The following is a 15,657-nucleotide window of genomic DNA, read 5'->3' as shown; positions in this document are numbered from 1 at the left end:
AATTCTTTCCTGGATATGGAACTCTAGACCAGAGGTGGGCAAACTACAGTCCATGGGACCATCCTGCCTGGCCCTTGAGCTCCTGGCCAAGGAGGCTAGCCCCTGGCCCCTCCCCCTCTATCCCCCTTTCCCCACCACCATGCGGGGAGCACGGCTGGCTCCGGCCAGGTGGCACGGCTGCCAGTCCTGCCGCTCTGAGCAGCATGGTACGGGGGCAGGGAGCAAGGGAGAGGGGATTGGATAAGGGGCAGGGGGTTCTGGGGGGCAGACAGGGAGCAGGGGGGGTTGGATAGGGCAGAGGTTCTGGGGGTCGAGGCAGTCGGGACGGGGAACGGGTCGGTTGGATAGGCATGGGAGTCCCAGGGGGCAGGGGTATGGATAGGGGTTGGGACAGTCAGGGGACAGGGAGCCGGGGGGATTGGATGGGGGTGGGATTCCAGGGGGTGGTTAGAGGACAAGGAGCGGGGCGGGGCAGGGGTTGGATGGGTTGGGAGTTCTAATGGGGGGCAGATAAGGAGTGGGGGCCAGGCTGTTTGGGGAGGCACAGCCTTCCATACCCAGCCCTCTATACAATTTCACAACTCCACTGTAGCCCTCGGACCAAAAAGTTTGCTCACCCCTGCTCTAGACCTTAAATTGAATTAACAAAAAATAATATATAAAATGTGAGCCAAGTGAATATTGGATGACTTTGTATTATACCCCTTTTCGGTATCATGTCTAATTTAGACTGGTGGAGTCTGACCTCCTAGCCTCTGACTCAGTCTGGAAAAAAATGGCAACTATTTTGGCTGTGGGTGTGTGAATACGTATTTAAAATAACATGAACTCCTTAAAGGATTCCTATAAAACACAATTTGGCATGGAGGGGTATAAATGAAGTGAAAATAAAACTAATTATACTACTTTCCCATTCTTTCTTTATACTTCCTATATTTCCCCTTTTTCTTTTTTTTACCCACATTTGTCCATCTCTTCCCTCTTCGTTGTTTTCTCCTCTCTCTCTCTCTCACCCCAACTGCCCTCTCCCTCCCATCCCAACTGCCCTCTCCACATTCCCTGAGTCTCCTTATCTTATTCACTTTTACTCTCCTCTTTTTTCTCTTTGCACTCTCTTATTTCCCTGTAAAAAGAAAAGGAGTACTTGTGGCACCTTAGAGACTAACAAATTTATTAGAGCATAAGCTTTCGTGAGCTACAGCTCACTTCATCGGATGCATTTGGTGGAAAAATGCATCCGATGAAGTGAGCTGTAGCTCACGAAAGCTTATGCTCTAATAAATTTGTTAGTCTCTAAGGTGCCACAAGTACTCCTTTTCTTTTTGCGAATAAGACTAACACAGCTGCTACTCTGAAACCTGTTATTTCCCTGTGTTTGCTGAAACCTCAGCTCTTGGGCACTTCTCCCTCCTTTCTAATCCTCTTCCTTGGGGTTAGCTATGAAGGGAATTGGGATCCAAACTCAGGGTCTCCTCCCTTTTCCAAATCCATGCTCAAGGGGCCACAGGAAACTTGTGAGCCTGTTGCAGGAAGGGGAAGGAGGCTTTTGCTAAAGAGTTAAGGAGCCAGACTGTACAGAGTGCTGAAATCCTTCCTGTTTTCTGTAAAGCAGTTTGGGGAAAATTAAGCACTTTCTGTAGCAACCTACCTTGCTAACTCCTAATATGGGATCTGTTCTATGGGCAGGGACTTTGTTGTCATACAGATTTTATATAAAGCACTTTGGGCTTGATTCTCCACTGCCTTGTACCTTGTGGAGGCATTGACACCTTTTCAAAGTTAGTATAACATTTTATTATTTTTTGTTCATTAGGGTAGTGCCACATTGTGGTAGGCACTGTACAAACACAGTAGTAGACATTCCCTACCCAGAAGATCTTATAATCTAAATAGACAAGACAGACACCGGGTGATCAGTGTGATGCACAAGCAGAATGATCAGTGTGAAGGCAGCAAATAGCAAGTAAATTCCAGTTTTTCTTTTTTGTTTTTCCTTTTGGATGGGGTTCAGTTAGGAGGGGATTTTCTAAACAGAAGGGAAAAGAGAGGGAAAAGTGAAGCAAGGGGGGGGTTAAAGGGACAGGACAGGGGAAAACAGAGAGGGGAGGAAGTAAAGAAGGTATGAGGGGCAAGAGTGGAATGAGGCTGAGGTGCAGAGACTGTGAGGGAGGGGGATGGAGCAAACAGCCAATCAACACAGGGCAGAGAGTCTCCTTTCAAAATGCTACCCAGTCAGAGTGGTACAGCTATATACCACTTTGCACAAGTGTGAATGACTACAAGATGCAAGATGGTAGAGAATCAAGACCATGTCTCCACGATGTAACCCCATTGTAAACATCCGCTTGGGCCTCTTCCATTCAGTGATTTATGCAGTCCTGTAAGTGACATCGGAGATGTATTTACAATGGTATTAAAAAGTCTAGCATGTGACTGGCAGGTTAGTCAATAGGGTGTCAATCCAGATTTGTACCATTGTGTCTCCTCACCATTGAAATTATTGCAATATCACTAAGGTTATGTCTACACTTGGAGCTAGTGATGTGATTCCCAGCTCCAGTAGACATACTTGTGCTAGCTCTGACAGAACAAGCATGCTTAAAAATAGTGTAGCCGCGGTAGCAAAAGCAGTGGCAGCAAGGGCTAGCCATTGCGAGCATAACCTGCCTGGACCTCATTGATATGTACTTGGGATGGCTAGCCCATGCCACTGCTGCCATGCTCCCACAGCTATATGATTATTTTTAGTGCACTAGCTCAATAGTGCCAGTGCCTATTTGAGTTGGGAATTAGACCCAGGCTCCAAGTGTAGATGTAGCCGAAGTGGACTGTCATCAGTGAATCAATCGGGCAAGAAGAGCAGTTCCTTTAAAAAGGCAGGAACTTCTATTTAAAGTTTAAAACAAAAAACCCCCACAAACCCTGATCAACATTCTATTTGGAAAGAAATGCAGAACATACATGACACTTCAATGGGATTTTAGCAATTCAGACCTGATGTAAATAGGGTGACGCCTGACTTCAGGGGTGTGGCTCTGACACCATGCCTGAATTGAGTCCATATAAAGTCTGCCAAGTGTGGTGGTATTTGTTATTATTATTATTTATTATTATTAAGGGTTATGCATAAGCACCGCAGAGAATAGACTCAAATGAAATTTGCATCTGTGCACCCCTAGCAACTTCAAGACAGACAAGAGAGAACAAAAGTGAGCAGTGCAAAAATATACAACACCTAAGAAAGTGGGAAATCTCTCCCTGTGCTTCTAACTTAGTTGCTTTTGTGATTTAAACTAGAAACCAACCAACCCAGATTTTCAGAGAAATAGCCAGCATTGTATTATATAGTTGGATACTAGTTTATCATCAGCTATACAGAGAGCATAAGGAATTATTTTCTGTTTATTCTGGGCTGCAAAAGGGGAATATTTTGTATGTATTTTTTAAAAATAAAACAGACTTCATTTTGTGGCACAAAGGACCGTCTAAAGCAGTTTATCATTCACTTTGATAGGATGGAGTCTAAATTGGATTACATAACTTATCAAGAAGATATTGGATGTTTGCTGCTCGTGAAAATGTCGGTTGCTAGAATGCTAGTTTCAAAAGAGCCACTGGAAGCAAAGGAAGGTAAAATTCCATATGTAGGCCCTTAGTGAGGATTTGTTCCCTTCAGTTTCATATTTCCTTTGGTTGGTGGAATTGTCCTTCTATGGATTTTATGTTGGAGCACATCCTTTAAAGTAGTGTAGGGATTTGGGGGGTGGTATTATTTTGTCAGCTGTGCTGCTGCAAGGTGTGCAGTGTAGACATAGCCTCAGAGGTGATGTTTGTATGCATCTTTTTGGGTATATAGATATTTGGTTGTTTGCAGCAATGGTGGAACCCAAGAAGGCTTTGCAGCTATCACTGCTGCAGTTCTAGTTCTGTCTTAAACTTTCCTTTCTTTTGTGCCAAAAAAGTTCTGTTAGCAGTCTTCTGTGATGGGGGTGTGTAATTGCATTTGGTTACAATATAATTTGTCAATATGTACAGGGTTCACACACATTTCTTGTATCTTTAAATCTTCTCTAGACTATTTTTTTTAAGCATGGAAGTAGTGCCTGGGAACCTTGTCCAGTCAGGGACTATCTTTCTATTAGGGGCTTCATTCTAGTGCTGTGGTGGGAAAATTTTAGAAAACTTTGTGGAAACAAGCTCATGAAATTGTTCAAGTAAGATAGAGGGATGTGCTCAAACGCTTCCTATGCTTTGTAACATGCAGATAGTAAAGTGGACTAAAGCAAGCCTCTTGTTAAGAGATTATTGTATTTTGCAGGGGAAAAGTGACTTGCCCACAGGAGAATTCCCCTCTATAACAAGAGTGATCCCATGTTCAGAGGAAAGGTGGACAATAAGGAATCATAACTCAATTTACAGTTTAATATAACCAATTCCCACCTGGGACTGGAACAAAGCCTAGGCCTATGCTGCAGCAGCCAGTGTTTGCCTAGCAGGCTCAGGGCCTAGCTGACTCTTCCACTTCCCAATTGCTGTCATACTTGGGTGTCTTTTCACCTGTGTTGTGTTGTAACACATCCCCCATCATCCACTTCTCTCCAGCTCGGGTCTGGGCGCTGCTGAGGCTGTAGCAGAAGCAGGTCGGGGCAAAGGGGGAGGGAGAATCTCTCGGGGGCTGTGTGATGAAGCGGGGCACGATGTAGGGTCCCACAGTGGCGGGGGGGCTGCAGTTCAGAAGGCGTCTGGAGCTCAACAGGTACCTGCCCCGCAAGCGCGATCTCAGCCTCTGGCGGCCGAGATTCTATTTAGAACCCGCAACGTTACCGAACCCCGCCCTTCTCTCGAGCCGCCTAATCAGGCGTCTCCCCGGGGAGTTAGGAGACTGAGGCTCCGCCCCCAAGGGAACTCTGCGAGCCAATGGGAAGCGGGCCACAGGTGCGATCCACCTGCGGATCCCAGAGCCACCTACGCTAGCCAGAAAAGCCGACAAAACCCGTTTGTGCGGCAGGCTGTGCGCTGCTCTGGCTCTAGCCCCCTCCCCAGTGCCCGGGCTGCCGCCAGCCACCGTCCCAACCCGCCGGGCCAGTTCTGCCACCCGTTGGCTGCCAGACATGACACAAGACTACGACAAGTAAGTGAGCGAGCGAGCGGGAGTCTGGGCAGGTCCGACCGGCGCTGCTGCCCGTCTCTTTCCACCGGCTGGGAAAGGGGGTGACTTGGTGATCCTCGCCCTGTCTTGTGGGCTCCTGCGGGACGGGTGCCGGGGGAGGGGAGCTCGGGAGTAGCGGATGAAGTGGCTGGCCGTGTAGCATTGCAGGATCTCTAGGCGGGAGTGGCAGCAGCCGCTGGAGTGACTGGGGGTTAGCGTCAGCCTCTCCCTGTTGGTGGGTTTGGGGCGGGTGCCCCGTAGCCGGGCATCTACCTGACCCTATTCGGCCCTTGGTGAAATAGTCTTGCTCCTTTCAAGCGGCCTGGCCGGACGCAGGCGGCGAGGGGGGCCTGAGCAGATCTCTGGGGTGTCCCCCACGAGCGGGGTTGTGTGTGTTTTGTACGTTGGCAGACTCCGGAGCACCTGCGGCTGCCGGGGGTGAGGTACGGACTTCAGCCAGAGCCTAGCGCCTGTCCTCCTTTCTCCTCCTGCGGAGCCCCGCCTTCCCAGCGCAGCGCGGGGCCTCTGGGCGTGCGGGTTTATCTCTGTTCCGTATAGGGCCGGCAGATGGACCCAGGGTCAGGAGCTCCCCGCTCTGAGCTGCATGGTACAAGCTCTTGCGTTAAATCCGCCGAGATCCCCCCTGTCGATTTTCCGAACCCGTTCTCCCCCCCCCCCCCCGTTTAAATAAAGCGCTCCCGGGCGGGGATCGGGTAACAACCACAAAGTCAGGCGTTTATTTCTGGCAGAGGGAAATCTCGCGTCTTCCGCCTGGGAGGAGAACTTCTGACTTCGCCCATAGGTTTCTGTAGTGGCCTCCGAGCCTTAGCCTGCATCTTTGGGACCCATCCACCCTCGTTCCCTGCCTGCGTGCAGCGATGGGATCTCGAATGGCCCGCTTGCTGCTGGGGGAAGCTGTGAGGATCAGGGTCACCAGGATCCTCCTGTGTCTGAAGTTTAGTTTAGTTCTTTTGTTTTGGAATCGCTCTCTCTTCTCTCCCCCACTTTCTGTTATAATCAAACTATTGAGAAGACAGTCCGGCTTTGAAACTCGACACCTGTACTGAGGCGTTGGTCACCATCTTCTTCCTCCTCCTCCTCCACTTTTCTTTAAATGCTGAGTGCGGCGAATAATCAGTCCGTGTCTGTCAGGAGGAGCCTCTCAGCCTTCAGAAGTGCATAGGGGGCTGTAGACATTCACCCCGCCCACAGCACTTGTTTCGATGAGCTTTTCTAATGCAGGATCTTACCGAGTTGCGCGGTGTGCTGCTTTTTTCTCCTCTTGAAGATTTAAGAACAAGGGCTGGGAAGTGGGAGCAGCGTTAACTGGGACATCATTATTTGAGGCACACCTAGGTTTTTTTAATGACTTGAACATTGTTGCTCTAATTTAAAGAGATTTCCTGGGCTTGGCCTTTGGCAGTGTTAGATCTTGATGCACAGATTTGTAAAAACTGTCTTTTAAAATACAAGCTTCTTATATGCTGTAGGACCAAGATCTGATGGATTTTTATGAAACCCACGCTACTGGAAAAATGGACTTCCCCAGGTAATCTGGTGTATTTAGCAGTGTCAGTTGGAAAATCTAACAATCTTTACCATTTTCAGAAGTCCAAAATATTATATTGTAAACTCGTTGGGAGCAGAGACCTTGTCTTTGTGCCTATATGTTATAAAGTCGTAGTCACTATTTGCTCTGTGCAAGTAGGTGCTGTGGTGGAGCAATGGTAGCCTTGTATGGGCAGCCACTTGGACTGGTCCTTATTGTATGTGTAATACACACATTAAATACAAACAATTAATTGGTTTGTTTAGTCTGAAAAAGAGGAGACTGAAAGGAGACATAACAATCTTTTACATACTTGAAAACTGTTACAAGAAGGAGGAAGAAAAATTGTTTTTCTTAATCTCTGAGGATAGGACAAGAAGCAATGGTCTTAAATTGCAGCAAGAGAGGTTTAAGTTGGACATTAGGAAAAACTTCCTGTCAGGGTGGTTAAGCATTGGAATAAATTGCCTAGGGAAGTTGTAGAATCTCCATCATTGAAGATTTTTAAGAACAGGTTAAACAAATACCTGTCAGGAATGATCTAGGTAATACTTAGTCCTGCCACAAGTGCAGGGGACTGGACTAGATGACCTCTCGAGTTTCCTTCCATTTCTATGATTTCTTGTAACATTTCCAGCATGGATAATGTAAGTTGTTTTCTATTCAAGAACATGGAATACAGGGCAATATCTAAAAAAATACTTTTTTCCCCACCAAGATGTATTTTAAAAAATCAAGTTTGTAAAAGTTATGAACATGTTATAAAATTTTAAAAATAAGAATGTGTGCTTTAAATCTCTCCCCTCAGATTTGGAATGTATGCTTGATATTTGAAACAGTGCTTCTTATTACATGTGGAATGCTCCTGCTTTCTGAGAGAGAAATGTGCAAGTTCCAAAATTAATTTGATGCTTAATCTCTGTATGGCGGTTTGTTACACATTCTGGTAATGTTAATCAGCCAATCATCAAATATGTACAGGGTTTCTTTGTGAAATATTCTGAGATCCTTGTTAGTGGTTTGAGATCCATCAGTCATTGAGTTACTACTAGTTCTAGATTTTGACATCTAAGTACTAAAAGGGAATAAGATTTCACTTCATAGGAGGGTATTTAGCAAAAACTCATGTTCAGATGTCTGGGTTTTTTATGGTATATTTTATAAACAATACATGATAGTACTGCGAAGTGTAGATGTTTCTATTAGAACATGTTTGTGCTTAAAGTGTTGGATGCTAGTAGTTGAATTCAAACTGATTTGCAATTACATAAGTAACGATAAAGGTTACCAATCTAGATGTGTGTGTGTATATATGTATTGCATGCTTGTTATTTGTGTATACAAAATCTAGCATCATGGGGTCCTGGTCCATGATGAGGGAGGGCTATTTGGTGCTATAATAATAATAATTAATTATTATTATTATTCAAAATTGTTCAAGGTGGCCAAATAGGGTGATGGCTGCCAGATAAGTACAGAGAGAGCCTTGCTAATTCTCAATTTTGACCTGAAGACTTGTTACAAGAGACTACTTTTTTTTTTTTAACTTTATAAACTAGCAACTGTAAGTCTGAATGCATCACAAAATATGCTTTGTTTACTTGGACAGTTGTAGGCTGGGTCTTTTATAAGTTGTCATTATTCTAGTAAGTGGGCTATATGCTAGTTTGTAAAAGTACCGGTAAGTCTTAAAAAATGGGAGGCCTCATGGGGAATTTTGTTGAGCGTTTCCCTAATGGAGATGAGGCCTAACAGCCCCATGTGTAAATCTCTCTCTGTCTTCTGGACTGTAAAGTCATTGGGACAGAGACTGTCTTTATCTATGTGTTTGCTACAGCACTGACCACATGCTCTGTGTAAGACAAATAACAATAAAAAGCCCTCTATTATTGAGTGTGCTAGTAAATGGATTGTGACAATGGGATTTTTTTTTCCTTTGAGAGAGAATTATTTGGTTTGTCAGAAATAACAGGTTCTACTGCATGAACAAATTGTGCCCCCCCCCCCACGCACGCAAAAAAAGTAGGAAAATATTGCAGGAATAAGTGTGACATGAGATCAGCACTGGCACAATATCATTACAGTGCAGAGAACACACATTCCTGTCACGTTTTCCTACTTTTTTTGCAATTTGGTCAAGCAGAAAATGAATCAACTTTTTTCAAGTATTTAAATACACACTAGAAGACTTATTTCTAAAACTTGCTAATAGCGTCTAGTACTTTATGCACAGATCACTGTCAAATATACATATGGAAATCTAAAACTCATCACAGATCAATCGTCAGAAAAACGCATGTTTGACTGTCTTTTATAAATATGTTCTCATTTTCTCAAAAGAAACCTGTAATCCTGTTAAGAGATTGAGTTACTGCCAAACCCTACACTTTGTTGATAATTCTAAAGATAATTCTTTCTACACTCCTTTTAGAGGAGGTAGGTTACCTTTAGGGCAATTGTACATTTTATTTGGGTGTTGCAACGAGAGACGAGTCTTACAAAAAAAAAAACCATGTAGTTTCTGAGTTTACTGGATTTCAGTTTAGTGCTTATTGAGTTCTGAATGGTTTTGCATTTAGATTCATTTTTCTTCCATATGAATCTTTTCACATTGCTGAAAGGGAATGGTTTTATGGTCTCAATATCAAGTTTAAATGCCAAGCGAGGTTGACTCAGCCCTTCAACTTTAAGAAGGTAGAAAAAATGAGTTCCATGCAGGCTACTACAGGTGGCTCAATCTTTTATATGACCTTAATTCGAGGGCCTGTCCGCTCTGTGTGAACATCTAAAAATTCTATCTCGTTTCCAAAAGAGTAGGTGTTTGCCCTGTGTCCTTGGAGAAAATTCAAACTCATCCCATTGTTGCACAATTTGCTGTGTGCCAATTTGCTACACTCTACAACAGAGGTGGCTCATTTTACAGACTGACACACAGCCACTCTGTATGTATGTATAAATCCCCTTTCATCCAGAACCTGCAAACCCTTACTCACATGAGTTGTTCTTAAATCATGCAATTGGTCCCCATGACGTCACTGAGCCCGCGTGGGTGAGTAAGGGTTTACAGATTCAAATCCATAGTTTGCAAAACACTTAGTAATTTTCCTAGGTGAAAGGAGTTATAAATGCAGGATATTTATTAAGTTGACTGTAGTGTTTCATTCCTTCAATATTCTAATATGTTACAATCTTTGAATAATCCTGGGAGTAAGTTCAACAAAAAAGATGTTCCTATTACTTAGGGATGGTGTTGTGTGGTGGGTGTGTGTTTTTTGTTGTTGTGGTTGGTTGGTTGGCGTGTGGTTTTTTTGTTTTTTTTAAAGACTTGATATGTCTTTTCTTTCGACTTTTGAAAAACAAAGAACATGTGGTAAACGTCAACTAGGCCTCTGTGCACACTGGAGGTGGGAATAAGCATGGGGGAACTGTTTGAATTGGTTTAAAACCAGTTCAAGCTAACATGGTTTAAACTTTGTTTGTCTGGCCAATGTGGATGCAGCATATATTTTTAAAAACTGAATTTAAGATATTAACTTGTTTAGGCTGGTAAAACTGAGTTTTGCTGCAAACAACATCTCTCCTTGCTTCCACCTGTGTGAGTGCTTGGCGTTTTCTCCTTCACAATAAGAACAAAATGTTTTGAACAAATCTAATTATTTTCATGGTGGTAATACCCACACTTTTTGGGGGGGGGGGGGCGGGGAGTTGTGTGTAGGTAGTTTTTCTTTCCTGGTAGCCCTCTGGGATTGTCTCTCAAGACATTGTCACAGATTATCTCAAAAGTAAACGTACAATAAACTGCTTGGCTTCTATTGCCAGAAATTTGCAGTGCTTTGTTGATTTATGGTCTCCTTTGGCTACATTCCATGTATACTATACATGGAATATCAGCAGCTTTCAATAACTTCCAAATATACCCCAAGAATTAAGTTGTCTTCTGAGGGAATTGTCAGACATAGGAAAGTAGAGTAAACTCTATTTTATAATATGATAGTGGTATTTGTTAATGTGAACTCTTTCTAGTCTTGCATGACAAAGCATGAGACCATTGACTCTCTATAGTCCATAGAGAGAGCTTGAATGAATTAGTAGCAAGTTAGTGCTGTACAATATCTTTTTGTTTAGTAATATGCTAATAGTACTGTGTGTCTTAGAACAATAAAAATGTTATGAATTTATTAGCCTATGTTGGATTCCAAATATTTGTTAGCAGGCCAGCTATCATCTTCAGCAGTTTTGTGATCTCACTGATGTAATTCCATTGAATTCAATGAGGTTACTCCTGATTTCCACTGACATACATGAGATCAAAATTGTATCCCTATTCTTTCTGTTGACTAACCACTGTGTCACATTAAGTCATAATATTAACATAGTAAAAACCTGCCTGCTAATTCTTAAATGTTACAAAGTTTGTGAAACATGCTTATTATATACTTTTTGGATGCATTGTAACAAAGATTCATATTTTTATTGCCAAAGCAAAAGGCCCGTGTTGGTTCTTCAGAATGACTCTCTCTACTCCCAGAGGCGTCCATACACCAGTGAAGATGAAGCCTGGAAGTCCTTCCTTGAAAATCCCCTTACAGCAGCCACCAAAGCCATGATGAGCATCAATGGCGATGAAGACAGTGCAGCTGCCCTGGGATTGCTATATGACTATTACAAGGTAAGTTGGCACCACTAACACATAACAGCTAAAGGTGCACTTGTTTTGCCTCCATATGAAACAGGAAAGCTAGGGAATGTAATGTAGTTGTTGGCGTAGTAGCTATTAATAGTGTAATGAGGACTCTGAGTTGGTGGTTCTAACTTTAAAAAAAAAAAAATAATAAAAAAAAAATTAAACACAACTTTGATTTTCCGACAATAGATTTCTTTTAAGCTAAGTAGAAATCAGTCATTCTGGAATCTTTTTTTGTAATAGGTCAGGGTACTTGTTTAGCCTACTGACTCAGGATTTTCAGGGTACAGGTTTTAACAGTTACTGGCTGAAATGCTGGAGAGTGTGTATATGAATATAAAAATGCGGGGCAAGGGTCTCTTTGTTTGTATCATGCCTAGCGCAATGATTTCCTGGACCTCAACTGGGCCTCATGGGCACTACCACAATATTAATAAATAATAATACGAATAAGATTTGGGCTGGGATTTTCTAAGGAGCCTAAGACAGCCAGGTTCCTGAATCCCATTTACTTTCACTGATCTATTTGCATGATCAGAGCAGGGACTGTCTCCATTTGGTGTCTGGAAGAGCACTGAGAACATTGTTAATTATGGACAATCACAAGCATATTTTCTAGCCTTTAGAACTACTACACTTGTTGTATACAAAGTACATGCCTATTATTAAGAGTTTAACCAATTTTTCAAATAGTATAGTTACATAAAACTGCATGGTGGGTATATATAAGTATTTTATAATCTGTGTTGCAAAGCTCAGTTTAGTCCTTAATGCGTGTGACAAAATAATTGGTGTAAAGATAGTTATAACTATGACACTTGTAGAAAAGCTTTTTTTCTGCCTTAAAAAGCCATACCCCTCTGTGCTTGCTTGTTATGCCACTGAAAAAGCCTTCCTGTCAGAGGATTTTAATCTACTAAATCCATTTTTAAATATAAAAAACTGTGAAGAGAAATTTGGGGGAGGCTGTAGTGAAGAGCTTTTAGTGAAGCCCAAAGAATTTGCTGTGCATTGGTATTTTATTCAGGGTTTCCTTCCCTACTCATGCCATCTATAAACTGTAGGAAAGGTTTGGGGAGGGCAAGCTTACATGCAAAAAAAGTATAAAATGTTGGAAGAATTCATCTGTCATTTTCTGAGATTAAGTTAAAGGAGAAGGTGAGAACTTCCAAGGTCTGGAATAGAAAATTTAAAGCCTGGTGGGGCTGCCACCTGTAAAGATTTTTGTAGAAAAAAATTAATTTTTTTCTCTTGAGCCAAGACTAGCCTAACTTTGACAGCGTTACTTGGAAAACCTTACAGCAACAATTTCAAAAGTTAGTAGTGATTTTTGGGTGCCTAACCTGAGACACCTTGAAAGGGATTCATTTTCAAAAAGTGCTGAGCGCATGCCCTCTGAAAATTGGGCCCCTTTAACATGTCTTAAATTAGGCATCCAAAAATGGAAGTTCCCAAAATCCCTAGTCACTCCAGAAGAATGTAGGTCAAGATTTTCTGATGCTCTTACATTCTCTACATTACTTAAAGCCACTGGATTTTAAAGGTTTTAATTGGAAGCTATTTAGAAAAGTACTGTTTCTACTAGGGTTTTCTGTCATCAGCCTATAATTACTATTACAAAAAATTAGGCGTTTCCAATATAATTTAAATAGCTTGCATTTGTCAGGTAAAGGTGCAGTATCTGATCATGCTTATGCAGCATGTTTCAGTGCTGGAAGGTCTGGAGTTAATTCCTTCTAATTTATGAATGTATTAGCACATACCATTTAAATGAACAAGAACTATCAGTGTCTTGTAGCTTTTGTGTTTTGTCAGAGTAGCCTGGAACCTCAGGATAAATAAAATTTAATGACCAAATAATAAATCGGAGATCTGCATTTGTATTTTTTTAACAATATATTTAGGAAGTTTTTAACAAGCTTACAGATCCTTGCCATATAACTATCAGAGACAAAATAATAATAATTACAACAATGATCTTTTGTTTAGAGATTATACAAGAATATAGTAATCTGATCTCTCTCTTTAACAGGGTGTGACCATGGTATAGAGTGAGTGTCCTTACACTACCCCATGGCATGTGGTCTCTAGTGATTTTTATTAAATTGAAAGAACTCTCTTTGATCTACATTTTGAAGGACCAGGTGGTACAGTGTGCTAAGACGATAGCCCCTTTTTATATTTGGAAGATATATTTTTATATTTCCTCTGTAGCATGAGACACTGGTCACTTGTAGGCTTAAACGAGTGTGAATGGTAGATTCTCTATAACTTGAAGTCTTTAAGTCATGATTTGAGGACTTCAGTAACTCAGTCAGAGGTTAGGATCTATTACCAGAGTGTATGGGTGAGGTTCTGTGGCCTGCAATGTGCAGAAGGTCGAGTAGATGATCATGATGGTCCCTTCTGACCTTAGTCTGAGTTTGAATGCAAATATCCTGATCACCAGTATCCTGACTTTAGAAAATCTCTGTTTAATCCCTAATGTACATCATATCTCTCCCACAGCTTTATAAAATACTGGTTGTGGTTTTGCAGGTTAGGACTGTAAGTAGCAGTCCTCTTTAAATAGTAAAATGTTGTAAAGTGAAGAACTAGATAGCTCAGATGATGGGTAATAATGGAATATGGAGATTTTTTTCTTTGTCCAGGTTACTGGTTCATATCTAGCTCCAGTCAGTAGATGACAAAAGCCAGTACTGAGAGCTAGTCAGTGACTTACATCAGAGGCATCATAGTCTAGTTGATTGAGAATCACCCTTTATAAATATACCCTTAACATAAAGGGTTAATACACAAGTTTAGATATTTTAATACATTTTTAGAGTCCTAAAAGTCAGTTTCTTATAACCATAGTTTATAGTCACCTTCTGCTGATGTGCTTATAGCTATCTATTAATCATGTTTAATCCTTCATAATTTATAAATATATCTCTAATATAAAGTGTGACTGGACAGGATATGGGACTGGGTGTTAGGAACTCATCCAAGTTCTGCTGTTGATTTGTTCTGTGGCCTTGGACAAATTGTTCAGGACCTGATTTTCAAAGGTGTTAAATACTCATTCATTTCAGTTTGAGTTGTGGGAGCTCAGATCCACTGAAGAACAGGCCATCAGCCTCTCTTTCTGCTTCCCCATGTATAGAATGAGGATATCATCTTCCTTGCAGGGGCACAGTGAGAATTAGCTTATGTTTGCATATTGCTTTGTGAATATAAAAGATTCTATAAAGACCAAGTATTGTCGTTATTAAACTTGGTAGTCTCATTCTAGTTCCTAGGGAAAGTGTCCAAGACCAGTCCCAAAAAATATTCAACCAAAAGTGTCCGCAGAGGCAAAGGTGTGAATGGGCAATGAGAAACTGATATAGACAACTCCTGTGGGTAGACTGAGGATGTCACTCTCCAGAGCTGTTGAGATGATCTTTCCGAAGTAATAAAGTCCCCAGACAAATTGAAGCCAGTTAGTTTTCTTTATCAGAGTTACTAGTGACAACTCTTTATTTTCCCTCCAATTCCATTATTCCAGTTGCTGACACTTGATAAGAGATGATGATCTTTCCAGCCAGGTTGGAAACTTGTCCTTGTCCTAAGGTTTAAGCAGTTTGTCTTGTTTTTTCTATGCAGGAATCCAAATTCCAAAGTACTGCTCCATTGTGTTAGTTTTGCGATCCTTTTAGCAGTATATGGAATAGACTTGACTTCCCAAAGCAATAATGGGGGTGGTAAATTTTTGGCATTGTAAAGTTCTTTACAGGTGTTAACTGTACTTGAAATAATTGATGCATAACAGACCGATACTTAGCTTTCCAAACCTGCGGGAGAGGGAGAGAATGAGCTAACCTTGTTTGGATAAGAACAGTTCAACTCTCACATGTCTTATACCTCCAGGTTCCCAGAGAAAGAAGGACTTCAACAGCAAAACCAGATGTAGATCACCCTGACCAAGATCATAGCAAAAGGTACTAGATTCTATTGTTGCACGTTTGCTCTAACCGACATCCTGATATCTCGCTAAGGCTGCTTAAATGAAGTTTGCTGCCATACCTTCACCAGCTCTTCTGCATTTGTAATGGAGAGTGCAATCCTTTCTTCTGCATCATCTAGGCACAGCAATCCTTGTTACAACCCAAGGGTTAGATGGTGGCATTACCACAGGCTTCGGAGTCAGGGACAGCTGGTACTTGAAGTGCCCCAGGAGCAACTAGGGATTGAATTTTGACCCGGAAACTCAAGGCTCCATCCACTTCTCATCCCTGCCCACCCACCACCTCC

The 15,657-nt window shown here is 41.9% G+C and overlaps 1 protein-coding gene across 7 annotated transcripts in view; it reads left to right on the top strand.

The window, feature by feature from the left end:
• Positions 1–15,657, top strand: part of GRHL1 (grainyhead like transcription factor 1) — an 80,605-nt gene that overhangs the window by 4,905 nt on the left and 60,043 nt on the right. For 3 of the 7 annotated variants that reach the window (XM_043510258.1, XM_038397274.2, XM_038397273.2), the window contains exons 1-3: positions 4,935–5,131; positions 11,181–11,367; positions 15,274–15,344. In XM_043510258.1, coding sequence (XP_043366193.1) covers positions 5,112–5,131; positions 11,181–11,367; positions 15,274–15,344 — 278 coding nt within the window. In that variant the 5' untranslated portion in view covers positions 4,935–5,111. Of the gene's footprint in view, positions 1–4,934; positions 5,132–5,287; positions 6,699–11,180; positions 11,368–15,273; positions 15,345–15,657 lie in introns of those variants that run through there. The other 4 variants (XM_043510256.1, XM_043510255.1, XM_043510257.1 and 1 more) reach the window with 3 other exon arrangements.

Source organism: Dermochelys coriacea, chromosome 3 (assembly GCF_009764565.3).
Source record: "Dermochelys coriacea isolate rDerCor1 chromosome 3, rDerCor1.pri.v4, whole genome shotgun sequence".
NCBI classification, from domain to species: Eukaryota; Metazoa; Chordata; order Testudines; family Dermochelyidae; genus Dermochelys; species Dermochelys coriacea.
This window is presented reverse-complemented; position numbering and strand designations above follow the sequence as displayed.